We start from the raw sequence: 26,243 nt of genomic DNA, 5'->3' as shown, positions 1-26,243 counted from the left end.
CATGTGCTTTCTGCATGCTTTTATTTACAAATAAATTAAAAACTGTTTGCCAGTTAATTTACATATTTTATGATTCCTGTGCTATGCTCAATAATACTAAAGTTCCCCGTTACATTTTCCTTGCCTATTCATGATTATTCAAACTAACAGTTGCATCTAAGCAATATTTAAACCTATGGTTTGGATACACACAGTTTAATTTCAGATACATTTTTGTAGTAAAGAATATAAATAATTAAGGCTAAAAAAAAATCAAAGTTTACATAGCTTAAACTATTTCTCCTTCTTTCTAACATTTCCTTCATTAAACTATGCGTCTAAAAATTGGCAGCAGATTTAGTTCAACAGAAGATGAAGTACCAGGTTTTATGGTGCACTCCATTTACCTAATCCCTTAAATACCTTGGAAATTAGGATTCTCTGGCAGCTGATTTTAATGAGGTCATTGTAATTAACTACTATTCGTCATTTCTTATGCTTTATTTACTATTATATTACATTAGTACTTCTTAAATGAAAGCTTGGAATAATTACACACAGTATTTATCATTCAATGGACATTGTAAGTCCATATTATGAATTCCGAATGTATATGGAAAAGGTGAGACATCCAAAGTAATGCTTGGTGTGGGTATATGTATCTGTCTGTATTTATTTTTAATTATTTTCCAAATTTCTAGAATTATTAACCTTCATAGTTCATTCCAGCAACATTTTCAAACTTTCTGACATGAAGGGAAGAACAGCTTTAAGAAAAGCTGATATTTTAACTTAATCACATTTTCCAAAAACCGTGGGTTTTCTAGCAAAATACCAGCTATCTGCATATCCATAGAATCATAGAAAGGTTTTAGATAGAAAGATGACCTTTAAAGGTCATCTAGTCCAGCCTCCCCTGCGATAAGCAGGGACATTTTCAACTAGATCAGGTTGCTCAGAGCCCCGTCCAACTTGACCTTGAATGTTTCCAAGGGTGGCGCATCTACTACCTCTCTGGGCAATCTGTTCCAGTGTTTCACCATCCTCATTGTAAAGGATTTCTTCCTCATATCTAGTCTAAATCTACACTCTTTTAGTTTAAAATCGTTACCCCTTGTCCTATTGCAACAGGCCCTGCTAAAAAGTTTGTCTTGATCTTTCCTGTAGGCCCCCTTTAAGTACTGAAAGGCCACAATAAGGTCTCCCAGCCTTCTCTCCTCCAGGCTGCATAATCACAACTCTCTCAGCCTGTCCTCATAGGAGAGGTGCTCCATCCCTCTGATCATTTTTGTCGCCCTCCTCTGGATCCGATCCAACAGATCTATGTCTTTCCCGTGCTGAGAACTCCAGAGATGGACACAGTACTCCAGGTGGGCATATAGAAAAATCTTATTTTTGTTCCTTATTCTCAAAACCATTTGGGTACTTTACAGTAAACTATCTCCAAGAAGTATACAGCCCACTATCTCCAAGAAGTATATACTGATAACGAAATCTCAACTCAACTACTGTCAAATCCATTAGGCGCAAATTAGCTTTCTCTTTTTGACTTGAGAGCTCTTGGTGTACTATAGTCTAATTTCCATGGAGCTGGAGTAATGAATGCGTTCATACAGAGAAGTGCCTGTAGTGTGAGGTTTACAGGTTAAGGTACACACAGACCTAGATGCCTACTCTTTTACTTTCTCAGGAATCTTCTAACTGATAAATTTTTACACACACACACAAAAAGTAACCCTACGATCCCTCAAAAACAGTGTTTGCTGTATGCTTTAATCTCAAGCAGTATTGCTTCCACACAGTCTATTCAGATATTTCACTATATCTACTATTTCCTACATTGCTGCTCTAAGTCATGCCCTACCAAGCATGCAAGCACAGTAAATCCTGTTCATGCAGTCCAGATTCAAACAGAAAAATACACCTTTCTAACAAGCTCTTTCAATCCCCTTTGGTGACCTTTTAAGAAACCTCTCTCTCTCCACTGACTATATTGGGAGGAAAGCTTGGAATGGTAAAGCAGTGGGCATATATTTGTAAAAACAGACAGCAGAATATTGGAAACAAAACTTTAGTATTCAGAAGATATTTCATTCACAATAAAATAAAATCCTTTATATTTTCTTCAAAAGTCCTTCAATTGCCTTTTCAAGTCTGTCTATTAAGAACTCACTTTTCAGAGTACGTAGCACTTGAGTACCGTTTTACATATTCAAATCCTAATTGATTTCAATTCTAATTCTAAGTACTCAGGTCACGGTTTATGTGATTCTATAAAACAGATGTCTTATTCTGGGCAAAAAGAAAAAGAGAAATGCTTTGTAAGTAGCCAGCATATGACAACTTTAGGTAAACCATGCTGCTTAAGTAGTTAAACTGAACATTACTTTGGAAATATAAAACACAACAGAGTCTCATTCACAGTAACATTTAACTTCATTAGTTGCAAGAATACTCTGTGCCTTCTGCAATTGCCTGACTCATTGCTTACAGACTTTCAAATTTTGTAATAAATTAAATAGTGGCCCTTCGTATGGTGACTTCAGACATAAGCAACTCTTTATCATCACTGGATCAAAATGAAACAACTGATGCCCTCTCCCAACCACGGGAGTATATAAACTACAGTTGAAGGTGTTCCAAACACACCCTCATGTACATGGCAGATTTAATTCTGTCATTGTCTAACTTTTCAATGTTAGATTTTTCAGTCTGAAATTACTTTTTTTTTTTTTTTTAACAGAAATACCACATCAGTTTATTACTTGTAACGGTATAATACTTTCACACACAAAAATTAATTATTAATAATTGTTTAATACTTTTATACATATGTACACTATACTACACTTTCTAATAATAAATATAATTATTATTACCTTAAAGGACAACTCTTCCCTCTTTACACACTTCATCTTGCCTCTGCTCATGTGTCATTTCATTCTTCACAATTTTAAACACGAAGTTATGCAAAATTAAAACAGTAATTGGTGACATTGCACAGTATCATAAACACATCCACTGCAGGGGACTATGTTGGGTTTTCTTTGGTTGTTTTTTCTTTTCTTTTCTTCCCACTACTGGTTTCACAGATTTTATTTATAAAGATTTAAGGGAACTACTGAGTAATTTCAAAAGAAAAGCATCAATCTTGTCTTCTTGTTTTATGGTGTAAATGTCCTGAAGTTGAATTCATTACCTACTCAAAGATGTTGTGCAAGCATGACGGTGCATGATAACAGTGCAAAATATTAGAAAAGTAACAGTTATACATTGTATGAATGTTCTGAAATAGACAGTGAAGAAATCTAGCTGGAATGACCCTTCAATACTGAAAATCCAAGTGCAGGTGGCACAGCTTGTTCATGTGGTCATGGTAATTAATGAATCTCAGTCTGTAATACCATGTAGCTAGTCATAATTCCAATGTAAAATGAGTATGGATAAATTTGTTTTAAATGAAAGGGTCATGCTTCAAGAGGAGGTTAAATGGATAACTACAATTGCAGTATCACTTATGCCACCTCTTCCATGTATTTTAATGCCTTTAGTACTTTTACTACCTTAATGGAATGCTGACAAAGGTTGGTCTTTGCACTCCAATACACAGTAACTCCCTCAATGCCTTCATTCCACTCTTTATACCATAAATACCAACCATTTAAACTCATGACATCCTCAGAGTTTCTGGCTGAGGCCCTTTCCTAACATGAGAAATATAGACATTGGACTTCTGAGAATTTCAGATTCTGCAAGAATTCTTCTTTAGTGATTATATGCCATCCTGGCTTTGTATCCTCACTGTATCTCTCCTTCTTTTCTATCTCATTCAGTCCTCTGTCACCTCTGAAGTATGAAGACTTTAGGCACGCAGACTTTGATCTCTTCAGGGATCTGCTGGCCAAAGTGTCGTGGGACAATGCTCTAGAGGGAAGGGGGGCCCAGGACAGCTGGTCAGTATTCAAGGATCACCTTCTCCAAATCCAGAAGCAAACTGTACTGACAAAGAGGAAGGCAGGAAAGTATGCTAGGAGACCTGCCTGGATGAACAGGGAGCACCTGGACACACTGTCACACAAAAAGAAACTTTATAAGGAGTGGAAGAAAGGACAGCTAGAATGGGGGGCATATAAGGAAGCTGTCCAAACAGCAAGAGACCTGGTGAGAAAAGCTAAAGCTCAGTTAGAATTAAATCCAGCCAGGGAGATCAAGGGAAACAGCAAAAATTTCTATAGGTACATTAATGGTAAGAAGGCGGCTAGGGAGGGTGTGGGCCCCCTCAGAAAGGAAACGGGAGAACTGGTGACAAGTGATATGGCGAAGGCCAAGGTTCTCAACTACTTCATTTCCTCAGTCTTCACTGGCAAGGGCTCCAGCCACACTTCTGGAGTCACAGAATACAATGGCAGGGGTTAGACAGAACTGCCCATTGTAAGTGAAGATCATGTTCGTGACCATCTGATGAACCTGAAAGTGAACGAGTCCATGGGACCCGATGGGATACACCCACGGGTACTGAAAGAAGTGGTGGATGAGGTTGCGAAACCGCTCTCTATTATATTCCAAAAGTCATGGCAGTATGGTGAAGTCCCCACTGACTGGAAAAGGGGAAACATAATCCCCGTTTTCAAAAAGGGAAAGAAAGAGGAACCAGGGAACTACAGACCAGTCAGTCTCACCTCAGTGCCTGGTAAGATTATGGAGCAGATCCTCCTGGAGGCACTGCTGAGGCAGAAGAATAATGAAGAGGTGACTGGGTACAATCAACACAGCTTCACCAAGGGCAACTCATGCCTGACAAACCTGGTGGCCTTCTGTGAGAAGGTCACAACATCAACAGACAAGGGAAGAGCAACTGACAGTCATTTACCTGGACCTGAGCAAAGCCTTTGACACTGTCCCACATGACATCCTGGTCTCCAAGCTGATAAAATATGGGTTTGATGGACTGACAATTCAGTGGATAAAGAACTGGCTTGACGGCTGCACCCAAAGAGTGGCTGTCAATGGGTCCATGTCCAAGTGGAGGCCAGTGACAAGCGGAGTCCCTCAAGGATCAGTACTGGGACCGGTCTAGTTTAACATCTTCGTCAGTGACATGGACAGTAGCATAGAGGGCACCCTCAGCAAGTTTGTCGACAACACCAAGCTGTGTGGGGCGGCTGACACACTGTAGGGAAGGGATGCCATCCAGAGCGACCTTGACAGGCTGGAGAGGTGGGCCCATGCCAACCTCATGAAGTTCAACAAGGCCAAGTGCAGGGTCCTCCATCTGGGTCGGGGCAATCCCAAGCACCGATATACACCGGGCAGCAACTGGCTTGAGAGCAGCCCTGAAGAAAAGGACTTGGGGGTGCTGGTAGATGAGAGGCTCAACATGAACCATCAGTGTGCACTAGCGTCCCAGAAAGCCAATCGTATCCTGGGCTGCATCAGGAGAAGTGCTGCCAGCAGGTCGAGGGAGGTGATTCTCCCCCTCTACTCCACTCTCGTGAGACCCCACCTGGAGTACTGCGTCCAATTCTGGAGCCCCTACTACAAGAGAGAGATGGACGTGCTGGAACGTGTCCAGAGAAGGGCCACGAGGATGATCAGAGGGCTGGAGCACCTCTCCTGTGAGGACAGGCTGAGAGAGTTGGGGTTGTTCAGTCTGGAGAAAAGAAGGCTCTGAGGAGACCTTATTGTGGCCTACCAGTATCTTAAGGGGGCCTACAAGAAAGCTGGTGAGGGACTTTTTTAGGATGTCGGGTAATGGTAGGACTAGAGGGAATGGATTAAAACTAGAGATGGGACGATTCCGACTGGATGTTAGGAAGAAGTTCTTCACCATGAGGGTGGTGAGACACTGGAACAGGTTGCCCAGAGAGGTGGTGGAAGCCCCATCCCTGGAAGTTTTTAAGGCTAGGCTGGATGGGGCTCTGAGCAACCTGATCTAGTGGGAGATGTCCCTGCCCATGGCAGGGGGGTTGGAACTAGATGATCTTTAAGGTCCCTTCCAACCCTAACAATTCTATGATTCTATGATTCTATGATTCTAAGACAATGTGTTTACTGCAGGTTTAATTCTCTGCCACTGATACATTATTTTAAAGCAAATTGATCATATTGAGCAACAAGCCTCTTGCAGAGAACTGCAAAAGCAAATATTAACCTGGCATGTTAAATTCATGAAATAATTAAAAAGGACTTAAATATAAGTGTTTTTAACAAAAACCATCAATGAGCAGTAACTGTAGCCAACCCAAAATACATTTACTACTATCCACCCACAGTATCCCTGTAATAATGTTTGATCCTGATCTCAGTTACATTTTATATATTAATTCAATCTGTTCTGTCTATTAAAAACAAGCAGTTTTGTCTAATTTTTTTTTTTTGGTTGCTTTTGTAATAAAGATGAAAATGTTAAATACCACAGATGAGATGGAAGTTAATGATTGTTAGGCTTCTAACAACTCTTTGGTATTTATTAAATCTTCTTTTTAATTGCTTATCTACAACAGTTGAGGATTAGTGAATATAATCAAGCATTCTACACTTGTACTCCAAAAACACAGAATAGGAAAAAAATGCTAATGAAAGTTCTAACTGCTTTGATCAAAATCTTTACATCCAAAATGCTATAAACACAAAAAAGCCCTGATTCTTACATGTATAAAATAGACCATCACATGCCAGTTCTATCTGATTGTTCTTTTGAGATACTTGAGTATGTTTAAGAAATGTAAATTAATTACCTAGAAACTCAGCCTTGTCTTTACTTATCTATCTTAAATAAAATTAAACCAAGGAAGTACTTTAGCCTGATGTGCCTTAGTTTTCTGTCTTCTAGACTTCTATGTTTGCCTATGACAAGAACATTCTCAATTCTTTATAATACTGTCAATAATGGTGAAAATGATCATTTTCTTTAATTTTTATTGAAATTTGTCTTTGTACTCAGTCTGACTATGATTTATCATGGAAACAATTGGCTGACTAAATCCATGGTTTCATAAGACCACACCAGCATGTAATAAACACATTAGAATCATAGCTTCACCATGTAAAAAGTGCATGAAAATGTGACCTATAGAGCCTCTGAATAAGCTATCAATATTGAATGATTGATGAAAAAGCTGTCAATGTTTAATGTATTCCAAAACAATAAATTGTAAGATTAAGCTTTTCTGTGGAATCTTCCATCCCGAACATTTTCAGATATACACCTGATCTGAGCTACCTCAAATAGCTGTGACGATACGTGCACAAATCCATGGGACCTGATGAGATGCATCCAAAGGTCCTGAGGGAACTGGCAGATGAAGTTGCTAAGTCACTAGCCATCATATTTGAGAAGTCTTGGCAGTCCAGAGAAGTTCACATTGACTGGAAAAGGGGAAACATAGCCCCCATTTTTAAAATGGAGAAAAGGAAGACCCAGGAAACTACAGGCCATCAGTCTCGATTCTGTGAGAGATCATGGCAAGATCACAGCAAGATCATGGAGCAGATCCTCCTGGAAACTATACTAAGGCACATGGAAAAAAAGGAGGTGATTGGTGACAACCAACATGCCTTCACTAAGGGCAAATCACTTCTCACAAATTTGGAAGCCTTCTATGATGGCATTACAGCATTGGTGGATAGGGAAGAGCAACTGACATCATCTCCCTGGACTTATGCAAACATTTGACACTATCCTGCACGACATCCTAGTCTCTAAATTGCAGAGACATGTATTTGAGGGATGGACCACTCGATGGATATGGAATTGGCTGGATGGTCACACTCAAAGAGTTGTGCTGAACAGCTCAATGCCCAAGTAGAGACCAGTGATGAGTGGAGTTCCTTGGGGGTTTGTATCGGGATCGGTGCTGTTTAACATCTTTGTCGGTAATGTTGACAGTGGGATTGACTGCACCCTCAGCAAGTTTGCCAACAACACCAAGCTATGTGGTGCGGTCAACACACTGGAGGCAAGGGATGCCATCCAGAGGGAACTTCACAGGCTTGAGAGGCAGACACATGCAAACCTCATGAAGTTCAACAAGTGGAAATGCAAGGTCTTCCATGCGAGTTGGGGCAATCCCAAGCAGACATAAAAGCTGCGTGGAGAATGGCTTGAGAGCAGCCCTGAGGAGAAAGACTTGGGGTGTTGGTTAATGAGAAGCTCAACATGAGCCAGAAATGTACGCCCGGAGCCCAAAAAGCCAACCGCATCCTGAGCTACGTCAGAAGATGTGTGGCCAGCAGGTTGAGAAAGGTTATTCTTCCCCTCTACTCTGCTCTGGTGAGACCCCACCTGGAGTACTGCATCCAGCTCTGGGGCCCCCAACGTAAGTACATGGACCTGTTGCAGCGAGTCCAGAAGAGGGCCATAAAGATGATCAGACGGCACCTCTCCTGTGAAGACACGCTGGGAGAACTGAGGTTGTTCAGCCTGCAGAAGAGGAGGCTCCGGGGACGCCTTATAGCAGTCTTTCAGTACTCAAAGGGGGGCTAGAGGAAAGATGGGGAGAGACTCTTTATCAGGGAGTGGAGTGATAGGACGAGGGGTAACAGTTTCAAACTGAAAGAAGATTTCGATTAGATATTAGGAAGAAATTTTTTACTGTAAGAGTGGTGAGGCACTGGAACAGGTTGCCCAGAGAATTTGTGGATCACCCATCCTTGGAAGTGTTCAATGCCAGGCTAGATGGGGCTTTGAGCAACCTGGTTTAGTGGAAGGTGTCCCTGCCCATGGCAGGTGTCCCTGCCCACGGCAGAGGGTTTGGAACTAGACAATCTTTAAGGTCCTTTCCAACCCAAACCATTCTATGATTCTATGAAGTCAATACAAACAGAAAGTAAAAAATCATACAGAAAAATATGAATTACCACAAATTAAACCAAGAGCTACTGTCATAGCCAAAGCAAAGAACAGGATCTTCCTTTGATATTTCAGCTTTTCAGGAAAACATTTATTTGGAAGAAGATGAGGCTGCAGGCCTTTTCCCAGGAGAAGGAGCTTATTAGGAGCTTTTCCCAGCTCCTAATAATGCGAATTATCCTCCAGGCCGTCTAACAGTGGACATGTTCAAGGTCCTCCCTCCTTCTGATAATGCATATGCATATGGTTTTTAGCATGGTCTTTAATCACTAAACGACCACTGTTATAGTATGCAATTGTATACATAAGACTGGGAACTAAGATTTTTTGTTGCAATTAAGAATGTTTCTATTTTAAATATCAGGGTATATAATTGCTCTGTGAGCAATCCCAGGACTTTTTTTCGTTTTCTTTTAGAAAAAGGGCAAAGAGTACACACGAATATTTTGAGTATTGATGTTTTGCTAACAAAAAAAATGATAATTAATCATGGTCATTTCATGACAACATTTGAGATTGTTAGATATATCTTTCAGATGGAGATATTTTAAAGCCTGGATTCAAATATTTCCAATGATTAAACAACAGACTGTAATGAAATGTAGCAATATTTTTAGTGATCAATAAATTATTTCTTCTGGTAGGAACGAGGTTTTTACACTCAGTCATAAATGCGATTTTCCACAACAGAGCTTTTTTGTTATTCTGTAAGCAATTGTTGTTTGCTACAAAAAAATTAAAATTAACTATAGTTGGTAGAGCTAAGAGAAATCATTAATCATCATCTCTGTCATAGGAATATTGCATCTGCATATGTTAATTATATCTTGTTCTTAACATCCACCATGAAATGCCAAATAGCTTAGCATATTAGCCTGGATAATCTTTGCATGTGTTCATAAAAGAATGAAGTCAATGATTTGGTTCACTTCCCACACTTATTAGAGAGGCCCAAGGTCATTTTAAATGATTTCGACCAAATGCAAGTCATGCCTGATGCACACAGGACTAGGCCATAAAAAATATTTAGTGCGTACAAGTAAAATTGCAAAAAACATCAGCTTTAAGCACTGAATAGATTTTGGAAAACTAGTTCTCTATGATTCTGAAAGCCTCATTAGCTTTTATCTAACTCTAAAATCATCAGTTATTGACTCTCTGGGTCTGTAGACACTCATATTTTCTAGTTTTGCATATTCACAAGAAAGCAAGATTTGACAGACTGAGAAATTCATCAGTCAGTTCATGCTGAAGCCTGACCAGACCCAGAACATCAGTGTTCCTCAACAAAGATTTCTTATGGGGCTTAGTGTACTAGAAATTTCAGAGAATGCTTAAAGCCGTCCCAAACAGTTGCCCTTTCAATATAATGGAGGCATGACCTCCATTTTCTTTTTAATTCTGAATGGAGAATGTATTTTTTCCCTCATTTTACCTGAAAAGGCTAGACCTTAGAACATGTAAGACCCATAACTCCTGTGTCTTTGTGGTCTATTCAAACTCATCTACCATCTCTCAGGAGTATGTCTTAAGCTATGTCAGGTTATTCAGAATGGTTATAGAGATGGTACTCTATCCTCTGTTGAGATTCTACTATTCAGTTAAAATATCCATACTAATTGCAACAATTGCACTACCCCTTCTATTATAAAATATTTTTTTTTCCTTTTATTAAAGTGGCAGTCATTCCAAGCAAAACACTCTCCCTTTAGGGACTGTTAAAATAGACAGCACTGGAAGAGTGCTAAATAGATTATAAGTGGCATGAATAGACACAATTCTTGCATCTTTAATAAAGAAATTCTTTATCTTTCATTACCCATGAAAAACACCTCCTAAAAGAAGAAAATCTTTCTCCTTTTATACACAACAACCTTCCTCACCAGCTTTTCTGTAGAAAACAACATTCATATCTCATTTTAAAATGAGGAAGAGACTTTTGACTTCCATTGCACAGAGTCTAAAAGTTTGAACACACTTCCAAAAGTTTTCTAGGGCAAGTTTTCCAATTTGCTGCCACTAAAGTTTGGTGTTCAGTGATACGGTGTTTCGATTATTCTTTATAGTTGACAATTTATATGGTTTTTTTCTGGTTTGGTTTGTTGTTTTTTGCTTTTTTGGTTTTGGTTTTGTTTTTTTTTTTTTTTTTCTGAAGTGGCTATCAATGGCTGGTAAGAATTCACACCAAATTAGTATAACAAAAATTGAATCTTTTCTTAGATAGTCAGCAACTATCTCTCACTGACTTGAGATAGTCAGTGGCAATATAACTAAAGCCAGTAAAATTCAACTGAAATTCATATCCATAAAAGTTTGAATGATTGGATCTTTGGTGTAATTCAAGGCTGAATTTTTCTAGAGACCATATTTCCAACACGTTAAATAGTGTAATGTTGTATATACAAATATTTAATCTATGTGGTTTAAAAAACAATAATAACAAAAAAACCCAAACATATATTATGACATCCAGAATACCAAGTAATACTTAATGCTCTATTTAAATACATATATGTGGTATTTATCTGTATACTTCGCTGTAAATTTGCTAATTCAATATAACAGGTAGGCAGAGAGGACAACATTGCTGTTATCTTCTATCTGCAATATTCACTTGTACCATCACCTACCCAATGTTATTAAAAACAATATTTATCTTCAGTTATTAAATATGTTATTTTTATTAAATATATCACTGAAAAGGGCTTTATCCGAGAAGATAAATTTATTAAAATTGCTTTGTATCTCTTTCTTCCATATGACAAAGCCAGAATAATAACAGCAACTATAATAAATGAAAAACTGCTCTTACCATGACAACTGGGCAGGGCTCTGTTCCATCCAGGTCTTCCATCATCTCCCATGATACATGTTAATGTAGAATATCCTTGAAGAACATAACCTGCATCACAGTAATACGTGACGGTTGACCCCAGTTTATAATCCATCCCAAGTCTTGTTCCATTCATTATATTTCCAGGATCAAAGCAAGACTCACGAAGCTTTGCTATAGAGGAAACAAAAGAAGACATAATTCTGAATATAATCAAAAAAATTACAAATATTTTCTGGACTTCTCTCAATGTCTTCTTTGAGCACCCTGTAGACACATAATGTTACTTTTTTTTTTTTTTAAAGAATCCTTCCATTCTATGTCAAGTGTTCTCTCTCCTTCATTTTAAAAACTATACAACTTACTATATAATGACCAAAACCATGTCTCCTATATTTTTCCTAAATAATTCCTATAGAGCTCCATTGTAAGAACTATTTTTCCAGAATTCAGTGTGACCAGTGATGTAGTTATATAGTTAGATGAAGTTAGATCTGTAGATACTGTCCAAGTAGACAAGGCACATCCTAGTTTTAAAATCTGTGGTCTGAAAACTGGTAAGTGGGGGAAACCAATAAGTACTTTGTGACAAAATAAAAAGCACGTAAACAAGAATTTCTTCAAAAGTAATAAGCCCCAAATGAATAACTATATCCATGCACACTGTCTGATATATTTTCATATAGCTTTTCTTTCCTTACTGGAGAAGAAAGCATGAAAATATTCCTGAAATTTATCTCTTTTTTTGTTATTTATAGCTATTTGTTTCAAAATAATTGTAATAAATTCAAAAATATGTATATGCTCTTATCTTTGGTTCCCTCTTCATTCTATAATGTGAATACTGGTGTGTTTAATATCAAAGACATAACAAACTGCACAAAAATAACCACTCGGCACTTCTAATTAACAATATTACTATGCAGAAGGGGGAAAAGGTAAATATTTTGGAAAAATTTGCAATGTTTTTCATTAATGAAAAAACAGTAAATATATTAGGAAATGGTAGAAGCTGGAATGAAGCAGACGATTTTGTGCTATGCAGGATGGAGTCTGGAGTAATTTATTTTATCAGGTAGAAGACAGAAATTTCAAATTTTCTTCTTTACCATTTAAGGGTGTTGCGGAGAAGATCAATAGGGAACACATTCACTTTCTGCAAGATCGGTGCCAACTTTCTAATAAATCAAAAGAGGTGGTTTTCACCAGGCCTATTTGCACTGTGGAACTTTCTGCTACATGTACGTACGGTTGCCAAAAGACTATATGAGCTTTGAAAGTCCTGGAAGGCTATTCAAAAGCCTTGAATACCAAGACACCTCATCCGGATCTTAGGCAGTCCCTAAGCTGAAGTTTCTGAAAACTTACAAATAGGGACAAACTATTATATATTTGACTTTTATATAGTTTAGCCATATATCAGCTATTGCTCATTATTAGAGACAAGCTAATGAAGTAAGGAGATTGTTTGTTTGACTCCCTAAGGCCATTTTTGTGTTGTAATATTTCTGAGAGGAGAGGAAGAATTACATTACAAAACACTAAAAGTATATTTACATTTGTGATGGAAACACAGAATGATTCCTTTGAAATTTCAACTTCATATTTTACAAAAGAGTGTGAATATCTCTTAATGTGGTTAACAATTTATTAGGATTTGCATATCTAATCTACAAAACATGCTTCTGATATGAAAAGCAGTAAAATTACAAGCAATATTTACATCACATAATTATTAAGAACAGGTATTTGATATCCACATTGTTTCAGTTAGGCAGTTGTAGTGTGGTGCCTATAACATCCCTCTCCTTTTCTGAACAGCAAGGCTTCAAAATACAATGAGACATCAGAGAAAAAAAGGCTAAAACTTTTGTAACACTCAAAAAATTGGGGTGGACAATCAGAAGTTAAGAGATACAATTTACTAGAAAATCTCTAAGATATCACATAGATGTTAATAATTTATTATGTAAGCCAACCACAGTCACTGGAGAAGTCTGGCAGAACTTAGAGTAAACTGAAGATTTTTTCAAGTCCAAATTCTCCAATTTAAAAAAAAAAAAAAAAAGAAAAAATAGGATCAATTGTTTTTTAGGATTGTAGCTAACATTTTGACAATAGCAACATTATTTATCCTCTTACTGAACTGATATTGATATATTTGTATTGATATACAACTGATATTGTGAGATCACCATTCTTGAGTTTATGATAAGAACTCCATGTTTCAGAAGTCTAGCAGAACCTTGGATAAAGTGGATATTAGTATTATATGAGGAATTAAGAAGATAAAGTAATCTACGATGTCTGGTGCATAAATCAAAAACTGAGGAAAGACACGATCTGTCACAGCACAAATTTTCTCTAGGGAAAAATTACAACCCTGTAATTTTCTTTTCCCCAAAAGTACAGTTGTGACAGACTCCTGAAGTTGCTGACTAAACAGTAACAATGTCACTATAGAAATACTGTTTCTTAATAACTACTCTGAAAAATAAAGCCTGAAATACTTAACAACTTCAAACTACATTTGGCAACCTGAAGTAGCTGCTCAGTGAACTTGTAAAGAAAAAGTCAGTATACCACACTACAATATATGAAAAATGAAATCAAATGTGGTGAAAGGATTCATCAGGTCTAGCTGAGAACTAGTGAAAAAAAGAGCAAATAAGAATTATTAGTATTAGCAATACTTATTAATTATTAGTATTAGCAATACAAATAAGAATTATTAGTATTAGAATTATTAGTATTAGCAAATTATAAAAATAAAATAGAAGTGCTCCCAGGAGTCAAGAGCCAAAGTGCTTCACCATCAATGTCATATTGCTCCAATTGAAGAAATCAAGACATTGATGACCCCTGCAGCCCTCCCCTTTCTTTCCCAAGAATACTGACAACACAGAAGGGTACTGGCAGGTTTAGCAGAACATCAAAGAAAATGCTGGAGAGTGCTTGTGCTACAATTTTAGCTGTATTATTATGAAGACTTTTTTTTTCTGTAGTAGTATTTTTAAAAATATTTTCTGTGATAATCAAGCATGGACAAAAAATAATTGTTTCATTAGGCAGTTAAGATTTGAGTTACAATAACACTATATTCTTGGCTGTGCATGCTAGGTGTAAAGTCGTCTTGCCCATAATAAAATTTTGCAACAAGCTTCAAGAAAAACAGCAATTACTTCTCTGATAACTTTGGCATACTGCTGGATCAATTAAGGCTTCTGAAATGCAAGCTGAAAACAGGTAGTGATTGCTGCTGCAATCTCAAGTTCAACAAGGAAGTCTCTGCTGGCTAACATAAGGTAACAATGCCAAAATCCTCTAGAAAACTAGTGTCTTAGTGCATGGAAAACAACATTGGAAGCCAAAAGAAACAGGTGCTTTGTCCAGAATTTGATGATTTACTACTCCATCCCTAAGTCTCAAAGAAAACAAAGCCATAATAAGCTGCTTAGAGAGAATATTACAGACATACCTAACTACAGCAAACATTCTATAATTATTCTCCAGAGCACTTATGAGAACTAATAAGCTTTTCCTCCATTATAAAATAGAAATGAAGGGAGGATGGAAGGGAAGAATGAAACCCAACACAAACATGATTACAGACCAGACCCAAGACATGGCTAAGGTCTGAGATTTGTATCTGAGAAATATGGTCTGTCAATGAAGTACAGCTTGAGTAATACTGCCACTTCAAATAGGATTAGCATACATACAGGACACAACTGCAGCTGCTACCATTTGTATGAAAAAGTTCATCAACTCAGAACCATTTAGGTCGGAAGAAATGTATCACAATCCCCACTCAAAGCAGGGCTAATTTGATTAGGTTGCTCAGGGCTTTGTCCAGTCCAGTTATAACTTCAAAGGATTCAGATGACATCATCTCAGGGCAACCAGTTCCAATGTTTGACTACCCTCAGAGTGATGTGGGTTTTTTTTCCCCTTAATATCTAATTGAAATTTTTCGTGTTGCAACTTGTGCCCATTATCTCCCATCTTATCAGTATGTGCCCCTGAGAAGAGTCTGGCTCTGTCTTTTCACTCTCATTAGGCAGTTGAAGCAAACACAGTTTCCTCAGGTTCTCTTTGCATCTTATATGCTCCACCCTCCTAATCATCTTGGTGACTCCCCATTGGACTGGACTTATTTCTGTGTGTCAAAATCTTCCCAGAATGGTGAGCCCTTAAATGTACTCCAGGTGTGATCTCAGAAGATCCAGAGGGAAGAATCACTTGTCTGGATCTGCTGATTCCACTCTTGCTTCCAGTCTTCCACTCTCAGCCCTTCTTTTCTTAAAGGACACACTGCTGGCTCATGGGCAATTTGTACACAAGGCCCTCCTGATCCTTTTTTGCAGAGCTTTACCCTATCCAGTCAGTCCCCAGCCTTTACTCTTGCACAGGGTTATTCCATCGAAGATGCAGGACTTTGCATATGCCTTTGTCAAAAGTTCCTGTCAGCCTGATTCTCCAGCCTTGTAAAATCCCTCATAAAATCCCAGAGCACTAACATTTCCCCCCAGACTCTTGTTGTCCACAAACTTCTTCTGTCCAATCATAAAGGTCATCAATAAAGAGAATACTGACCACATTATTAATTGCAAGTAATACTAGCCAAGATTCTGAGCTCAGTAATCAAGTCAATTTTCCACCCACGTTATCATCAACTTATGCAGCCCATATCTCATCAAACTGGGCTCTCAGGATACTGAGGACAGAGTGTCCAAGGCCTTTCTGAAGTCAGGGACTTCACTGGCCTTGTCCCACTGTCAGTGGACATCCACTACTCCACCCTTGTCCGCACAGCTTTTCATCTCCTCATAGACAGTGACGTGTTGGTCGGGCACGATTACCCATTGTAAAATCCATGCAGACTGTTCCCAAACAGCTGCTTCTCCTTCTTTGTTTTGGAAATATTTCCAGGCAGATTTCCACCATAAACTTTCTGGGGATTGAGTTTAAAATGTTATATGCTCCACCCTCCTAATCATCTTGGTGACTCTCCGTTGGAGTGGCCTTATTTCTGTGTGTCAAAATCTGTAGCCCTGTACTTCCCCAGGTCCTCTTCTTGCCCTTCTTCAAGGTGCACATGACATTAATCTTTTTAATTCACCAGGAACCACCCTGACTGCCATGACCTTTCAGAGATGATAGAAAGCAGCTTTGCAGTGGCATCAGCCAGCTTCCTCAAAACTCTTGGATGCATCTCATCTGTTCCGATGGAGATATGTACAACCGTATGGCTTAACTGCTTCCTGACTCTTTCTTCCTCCACTGTGGATAATGCTGCACAAACCCTACTGGTAGGTTCAGAGAGGACTGGGAGACAAAATATACCAGTAAAAAACAAGGTCAAAAGGTGTTAAGTACCATAACCTTTTACATTTTCTTTTTATTGGGTCTTCAGCCCCAATGGTGAATAACCATTCCAGCAGAGCATTTGCCCTAGTCAGCTAGGGGATCACCTGCATCAAAAAATTTTCATGAACACACTCAAGAGAACCATTGGATTGCTTGTGCTAAGCCACATTGTCCTTGCAGCAGCTGTTAAGTGGTTAATATTCCCTGTGAGTATCAGGGCTATGCTTCTTCCAGGTATCATCTTTTCTCTTAGCCAGCTGGTCTGTGTCAGGCACTTACAACTACATCATCTGTAGTTGGTTTCCTCAACTAATCTAACCCTTTTTTTCTCTTGACAATGTTAATGCTTCACAAAATGGCAGCTGCTATTCAAAGTAGTTTAGAACTTCTTAGGTCCACACCTTGAATCCATTCTTTACCTTCCTCTGCCTTTTCCCTTCTATTTATGACATCACACCACTAACAACTCCTCCCTGAAGTCTGCTGCTCTGTACGCTCCATGCCCAGTCACACACTTGAAGTAAGAAACCCCCCACATGGTTCATAAAACATTCTATTAAGAGTTTTCTCCTCAATAATGTAATTACTCATTTTAGCTAAATTAAATGCATGTCAGTTTTCTATTGCAGATATCATGCTTACATTATTTTGATACTCACAATCCACTATACAAGAAACTAACAAGAATCTGTTAAAAACCTTTACAATTGCTCTTTTGACACCTAATAACAGTTATATCACTTTCAAATTTTAAGCATGACAGTAAGCGTTCTTATGACACTAAAATAAGTTAAGCAGTGCAGTGTCATAGTTAGCAGATAGTCCCAGTAAAAACAGAATAAATCACTGAGTAAGCTGGTCCTCTGCTTAAGGGATTTTGAGCTGTCCAAATTTAATAATCCTTGAAGTTTTTTAATCAGAAATACTTCCTTTTGTTCATGTCTCATTGTTCTAAGGTAGATGTTGAAATGCATACTCTGGGTATTCCGCGAAAAGCAGGAGATACAGCCATATTAGGTGAACAGGGAAAATTAGGATTAGATTGAAAATTTAAACTTCCCTTTACTTACGCACACACACACAAACACATAATCTAATGCCTACATTCTCCCATTACTTAGATTTCCAGTCCCTTTACAAACGTGTTAAAAATCTACAAAATTTTTTTGGCATCATGACTCATGGAAGCACAGAAAGAAATAAGAGATCTTAGTGGCACACACAGGCTAGCAGTAATGTTAGAAATAGTATTCTGCCTTGATTCCAAAGTACAGTGGTTCACTTTGTTTAAACCTTGAACAAGAATGAGAAGAGACTGTGTCCCTTACAAATATCTTTCATACTTGGATTGGTGGATATGAGAAACCCTTTAATTCCATGAGATAGGTCTGTATTCAACAGCACAGAAGAAAAAGATTGTTCCCTTTGAAAAATAAATATACTTTCCTGTTCTTTAGAAGTTCTGCACCCCTGAACTGCCTTCTATAGCACTTCCATCTGCATTTTTCAGTCTCCAATTTAATTGAGAAGGAAGCACAAATATTTTTAAGTCAAGTGGAACAGTACATTCATCTGTGCTCATCATCAACATGTTAAAGACCTACTTTTAACTTCTTAGGACTAGCTCATACTGTGGAGACAACTTCCTTTACATCTGTAGAATCAAATGACTTTATGAAAGTAAAAGGTGACTCGGTTTGCTAAAGCACCAAATGCATCAGCCTTTCCTTTGTGTGCCTCTGTGTTTACTAACTGCTTTCAGAATAAACAGAGCAGAAAACAAACACAAGGAGGTTAGGATGTTATTGCCTCTATACCAGCAACCTCCATATTTTCCTTCTGGTTGTCTTTACAGATTATTGGATATTTTCATATTCATATAATATAAAATATTTCTGTTTCTTGAGACATGCAGATGCAGTTATGAAAGCTGAAAGTTATGAAAGTTATGAATTTTAGAAGGCTGTTATTTTCACGTTTAGTGTGTTATAACCTCAGACAGATCCGTCTGAGACAGGCAGACAGCTCCACCATGGCCTATCATACAAACGTCTAGCCAAATTATTTTTTTTTCATTTTCAATATTGGTCTTCTAGATTCTAGCACATCATTTCACCTTACAGAATCCTAAATGCACATATGCCAAAATGCCCTACTATGTAAAGGAAAAATTAAAAAAAATTGTATTCTGGAAAAAACCATGTATATATGCTATTAAGTTGCATCATTATTTTTGAAACATGTAAACTGCTGTCTGAATTTTTTTCCTTTGGAATCACGCATTTAACATTATCATGTATCAGCTAAATGAAATCATATTAGAAGCTTTATCTTAAATCAGTACTTTTATAACATTACATTTTGTATGTATAGATAATACACATTATATATTATATGTGTTATATGTATTATTATTATTATACACATTGGCAAAACCAAAACATTGCCAAGCAGAAAACTATGAGAAAATAAAAAAGATTAAAATTTACACTCATGCATTGATGTTTTTTAATAGAAAAGATAAACCATTCTATTTACCTTTGTACTCTAGGTGGAATCCGGTAAAACTAACAGATCCATCACTCCGAAAAGCCAGATGCATGGTATTTGAACTGCTTTCTATCCTCTCTGGCAGCTTGCTATCTTGAAAGCTCCCGATCAGTGGGCTATTACCGTCTGGCCCATCATAGATGTAAAGAAAATCATAATTTGGTTCTATACTGAAACTGTAGAACAAAGAAGAGAAATATCAGACAGAATATGCTTTGCCTACCATTTTCAGTCTTATTAGCTTAAATAAATTTTTTCTATCACTGTTTTCATAAAAGGAAAAAAAAATAACTCCACTGTCAGAATAATGGTTTGTAGAAGTGTTTTCTTAGAATACAAGAGAAATACTACATTTATTGGTTCTCTGCTTAGAAACAATATCTTGCTCCTAGCCAGAAAAAAAGATGTAAACTTTCTAAATAGAAAACAAACAAACAAACAAACAAACAATATTTCTAAAGCTTTATAGAAATAAATGACGTAGATCAACTGAAACCCTTGTCAGAAATGCTTGATGTTATAATGCAGTCAGCTGCAGAGTAATGTACACAGCTTCCAGTCAGACTGGACATTTTCACACAGCCAGGGGATGATCTTCCAGAGCAAGACGCAATTTGCCTATAATCAGTTTAAATGAAAAGGTGTAATACTGAAACCTCATCTTTTCTTTTGAAATTAGTTAATTTTAAAAAATTAATTGATTTCATTAATTATGTAACTATAGTTAATTAATTAACTTGATTAGTTAATTTTGAACTTAATTTTAGTTAAAGGCAGTGAGTTATCCAAATTTACTTGTAAGACTGTCCCTCTACAAAAAAAGTTCAAAAAAAGATTGTTAGTAAAAGAATGAAAATCCAACCACTAGAATTACTTTGTCTCTACTTGATACTAGGTTCCAATTAAAATAAATCTAGGCATTGAAGACCTGGTACAGCTCCTTCAGGGAAAATATTTTAAATTTTTAGATTATTTAAAAAATATTTCCTTACAAAAGAAATGCAAAAGTAAAGTGTCAACAGCTTTGATTTTTAAAGTGCCGTAGTTTGACTTCAGTTTAAAACAGTTAGCCGGAGTAAGTCCCATGCAAAAGCATATTTAATAGTACTCAGTGGAGTATCCAGAGTTTGGTTTATATACAGGAAGGGTTTTTTTTCTCTAGAACAGTCTGTGCATTGTAAGTGAAGTAAGTCACAGTAAGTATGCAATCTACTTTGACCAAGACTAAGCTTGTCAGCTTCTCTCAAGAATCATTGCAATTATCCAAATTTTAAGAACAACTTGGAAATATTTGGGATCTACTGCACTGAGTCACCCTGTAAAATACTGGTTTTATTCTAAGGTACAGGATCTCTTATATCTAAATTACAATATAAAGAGCAGAATTTTCTTAAATATTTTGAGCTTATGATATTTCACTAAAAAAAAGTGCTACTGCACAGTACAAAGTTGCTTAGCAACTTACAGAATTCTGAAATCACCAACAAAATAGTTTAATTGTTAAATATGTAAATATAATTGATTAATTAATTTTGTTGAAAGGAATTCTTCAAAACACTATATCACTGAGCACTGAGAATAGACAACTATGACCTACATCACTAAACAAGTCATCACATTATCACTGATCAGAACAATAAAGCCATTATTATAGAATATCCAGCATAAGGAGGACTTAAATTTGATGGGACATTACAAGTACAATTTTTAACTTTCCTGTGACATCTTCATATGCCCCAGTTGGCATGCATATTTTTCACACATAATATGTATATTAACTAACTTTATGGGTTACACACAATGCAGATGGCAAAAGTTTCTCTGTGGGTTCTATTAAACTCAATTTAATCTTGAGGAAAATGCTAAACCAATTCCATTTAATAACCAGAACAACAGGAAGTATCCTGTTGAAGTATCCTGAAATGATATGGACTACTAAAACTAAATTTAAAAAAAAATTTTTGAAATTTTGCTTAAATAGCAGGTGAGCGTCTCATACAAAATATGATGAATCAATAGGTTTCATTATTAAAGACCATCCTCCTGGGTTAGGGAGAATTCAGTGAGTTATTCCATGGTGCCTTCTCAGGAAGGCTTGGTAAATTAAGCACCATCCACTTCGACATTAGTTGGTGTAAACTGAGAGTGCCTTTAACTGAACAGGAGCCATGAGCTCCCACGCTCCACCTCTATGTGAACTGAATACTCTAATGTATTTGTTGCAACTGGCAACAAAGGTAACAATTACTAATCACTTTGATAGTTATATTAAGTATACATATGTTACCCTACAAAGCTCTGAACAACTGCGAGTAATAAAGCTACAAACACGACTTTAAAATACATGAGCAAGTAGCAGTTTACCTGATAAATGCTAATGATATAACATAATCATTATTAACAGTGATAGTCCAGTCACAATCTCTGCTGTGGGGATAAGGATGAGGGAAGTTTGGTGAAAGTATAAAACCTGATGAGCCAGTCAAGTTTCCTCCACAGGGAGCTGTGAATAAAAATAAATTGGAATTGAGGAAAGAAGGTAAGACAAAAAGAAGCAAGTACCAGCAATCTGTTCACTGACATTTAATGTCCTCCAAAAGTTAAACAAGAGAAGTATTTACAAAGCTTTAACAGAAACAAAAAATATATTCATATTTCTCCTTAGACAAATACTAATACCACTAAGTGAAGTGCTTGGTTTTGAATTCTGTGTTCTTTTATTTGCTTGCATAACATTATGTCAAGGCTTTTCTGAAAATACTGTGAACTTGAGAAATGCTCTGGCTGCAGACATAAAAAAAATTGTTTGGATAAGCTTTTCACTTTCTACTTCTTGTTAAAGGCTTTCAGAAAGAAGCTTATTAGGTTATGAAATATGATCTATTTACACTGATAATAAAACTTATCTGCATTTTCATCAGACTGATTGGTAGTTCAGATCAAGACTAATATGTTGTGTGTTTGTGGTCCAGAAGTGTAAATAATTAATAAAAAAAAGTATCACTAACCTCATGAAGTTTTGCACTACAGCATTCTTTAACTGAGACTTCATATAAGAACAAGAGAATTAGCACTTTGTCTACAGATCTTTTTTGAAAGAACTTCATAAATTTTATTCAAAAGATTCTAGATAAGATTTATAAAGACTTATAGTTTTGCAAAACTGAATTCTATAAAGTGATCATCTACGTACCAGTGAAAGGAGTTACTCATTCAGGTCTTGTGTAACAGAGATGCTATGAGCTCAAAGGTTACTTAAATTACGTACAGAATCATAGAACCATTTAGGTTGGAAAAGACCCTTAAGATAATTGAGTCCAACCATTAACCTAATATTGCCAAGTCCACCCCTAAATCATGTCCCTCAGCACCACATCTACATGTCTCTTAAATACCTCCAGGGATGGTGACTCAACCACTTCCCTGGGCAGCCTGTTCCATTACTTGACAACCAATTTCAGTGAAGAATTTCTTACTAATATCGAATCTAAACCTTCCCTGGCGCAAGCCTCTTGTCCTATCACTTGTTACTTGGGAAAAGAGACTGACACCCACCTCGCTTCAACCTCCTTTCAGGTAGTTGTAGAGATCGATAAGGTCTCCCCTCAGCCTCCTTTTCTCCAGGCTAAACAATCCCAGTTCCCTCAGCTGCTCCTCATAAGACTTGTGCTCTAGAACCTTCACCAACTTCATTGGCCTTCTTTGGACATGCCCCAGCACCTCAGTGTCTTGTAGTGAGGGGCCCAAAACTGAACACAGTATTCAAAGTGCAGACTCACCAGTACTGAGTACAGGGGGACAATTACTTCCCTACTCCTGCTTGCCACACTATTTCTGACCCGTCTTGGCCACCTGGGCACACTGCTGGCTCATATTCATACAGCTGCCAACAAATATCCACAGGTCCTTTTCCGCTGAGCAACTTTCTAGCCACTTCCTAGCAAAGCAGGAAGAATGCCACTGTGGAGCTGATATTCTCACAGTTGCAGTGCCACCTCTACACCACTCTAGATCCAAGGACTCTTGTCTGATTGTTTTAGACGCCTTTGTTTTACCTCCCTCCTTTCAGACACTCCATTCAGGCAGTCCTGCTTTGGACATGACAGTATCTCATAATGATGTGACTCAGGGAAATACCAGTGCAACTGGCCTATCCAATATTCTTCCACTTGCACTACCTTGGAGTGGCCCATTTTCCTTTGTTTCCGATACATCGAACTTGTAGATCCTATTTAACAGGTGTGCCAATTTTTGCTGCGAAGAGTTAAGTTTCTTCATAGTTGTAATATGGGCTATGTTTTGGATTTGTGCCAATACAGGCATGTTTTAGTTATTGCTGAGCAGTGCTTACACAGAGTCAAGGCCTTTTCTGCTTCTCACATCACCCTACCAGTGAGTAAGCTGGGGGTGCACAGAAGTTGGGAGGAGGCACAACTGGGACAGCTGACATCAGCTGACCAAAGGGATATTCCATACCATATAACATCATGCTCAGCATATAAAGGTGGGGAAGAAAGAAGCAGGGGGACATTCAGAGTGATGGCGTTTGTCTTCCAGAGTAACCATTACGCATGACAGAGCCCTGCTCTCCTCGAGATGGCTGAACATCAGCCTGTCAATAGGAACTAGTGAATGAATTCCTTATTTTCCTTTGCTTGCATGCAGGGCTTTTGCTTTACTTACTAAACTGCCTTTATCTCAACCCATGAGTTTTCTCACTCTTCCAATCCTCTCCCCCATCCCACTGGGGGAAAGTGAGCTAGCAGCTGTATGGTGCTTAGTTGCCAGCTGGGGTTAAACCACAACAAGTTACCTAACACAACCCTTAGGGAATTTCAGGTCAACAGCTGCTGTCCTCTGAGACAAAATCTTCTATTATTCATAGAATTATAGAATTTCAGAATGGTTCAGGTTGGAAGGGACCTTAAAGATTAACTAATTCCAAGCCCTCTGCCACGGGCAGGGACACCTCCCACTAGACCAGGTTGCTCAAAGCCCCATCCAGCCTGGCCTTGAACACTTCCAGGGATGGGGCATCCACAACTTCTCTGGGCAATCAGTTCCAGTGTCTCACCACACTTACAGTAAAGAATTTCTTCCTAATATTGAATCTAAATCTCACCCTTTCAGTTTAACGTGGTTACCCCCCATGCTATTGCTACGCTCCCTGATAAAGAGTCCCTCCCCATCTCTCCTATAGGCCCCATTCAGGTACTGGAAGGCCACTATAAGGTCTCCTCGGAGCCTTCTTTTCTCAAGGCTGTCCTCATAGCATAGGTGCTCCAGCCCTCTGATCACTTTCATGGCCCTCTTCTGCACCCATTCCAACAGGTCCACGTCTTTCTTGTGCTGAGGACTCCAAAGCTGGACATGGTACTCCAGGTGGGGTCTCATGAGAGCAGAGTAGAGGGGCAGAATCACCTCCCTCGACCTGCTGGCCATGCTTCTTTTGATGCAGGCCAGGATGTGGTTGGCTTTCTGGGCTGCCAGCGCACATTGCTGGCACATGTTGAGTTTCTCATCCACCAACATCCCTAAGTCCTTCTCTACAGGGCTGTTCTCAATTCATTCTCTGCCCAGCCTGTATTTGTGCTTGGGATTGATGATTCTACATCATGATATCACGTTTGACTGCATTGAAGAACAAGCTGAGCAAATAAGCATCATTTAATTACTTACCAAACTACCTAGATGGGACATAACCCCATGATTATTTGTCACTCTACCTCTAGATCAGTTTTTAGAAGTGATAGTTTAGATACTTCCTAGATCAATAATAATAATGATTAGGATTGCCTCAGAAAAGATTATTGCAAGGCTACTATCTACTAGAGACTTTCATAATTTCCTATTACTTTTTACCACGATTCAGTTAACCAAGTTAAATGCTTTCAAAGTCCATTTAATATGAGCTACGTTAATCAGAATAGCATTAGAGACTGAGACAATATTTCCAGAAATAAATGTTACATTATAATTTTCACTAATGAAAATTTTGTTCTTTCTAAAATAATGAAGACTGCCAGAGAAATTAGGCTACCATCTTCTAATTCTTTCCTATTGCATCCTACTGTAGCCCTGATCTATAAAATTACTAGGTCATCTGACTGATATTTTGTACATACAGGCATATGAACCAAATCCTCCACACTCATCACCATTTTTCAAGTTTTAAGGCAAAGTTAATAGAATCATTGACATTGACTTTCTTGCTTTATCTGACACAGACCATCAAATTATAAATGATACAAATGAGAGGGAAAGGATAAGAATTATTATACTAACAACTACAGAGGAAAGATTTTGGTAATGTTCATCGGAGCTTTATGCAGAATAATTTATCATATGTGCAGTGCTTGTATGCATTTGTTCTTCAAAGAAAATTCCTAGAGCAGTGTGATTCATTACACCAGAATTTCAAAATTTAGGAAAGCATTATTTGATTTCTTCTGCATACCTATACAGACTGGTGGGTTGGGCTGCCAGAAGTACCGGTTTTCAACCTGAATGCACGTTATTCTCTCATCTCCTTGCAGTTCATATCCAGGGTCACACTGAAAAATGACAGTATCTCCAGGTTCTCTTCCATCTCCATTTCTAGTTCCATTCATGGGGACACCAGGGTCACGGCAGGCAGTAGCTACAGAACCTAGCAATGAG

The 26,243-nt window shown here is 37.8% G+C and overlaps 1 protein-coding gene across 3 annotated transcripts in view; it reads right to left on the bottom strand.

The window, feature by feature from the left end:
• The window catches only part of CSMD3 (CUB and Sushi multiple domains 3), a 688,054-nt gene that overhangs the window by 189,199 nt on the left and 472,612 nt on the right, over positions 1-26,243 (bottom strand). For all 3 annotated transcript variants that reach the window (XM_054193012.1, XM_054193014.1, XM_054193015.1), the window contains 4 exons: positions 26,041-26,232; positions 21,948-22,086; positions 19,572-19,759; positions 11,643-11,837 (listed from right to left, as the gene is read on the bottom strand). In XM_054193012.1, coding sequence (XP_054048987.1) covers positions 11,643-11,837; positions 19,572-19,759; positions 21,948-22,086; positions 26,041-26,232 — 714 coding nt within the window. The remainder of the gene's footprint in view (positions 1-11,642; positions 11,838-19,571; positions 19,760-21,947; positions 22,087-26,040; positions 26,233-26,243) is intronic.

Source organism: Rissa tridactyla, chromosome 2, assembly GCF_028500815.1.
Source record: "Rissa tridactyla isolate bRisTri1 chromosome 2, bRisTri1.patW.cur.20221130, whole genome shotgun sequence".
NCBI classification, from domain to species: domain Eukaryota; kingdom Metazoa; phylum Chordata; class Aves; order Charadriiformes; family Laridae; genus Rissa; species Rissa tridactyla.
This window is presented reverse-complemented; position numbering and strand designations above follow the sequence as displayed.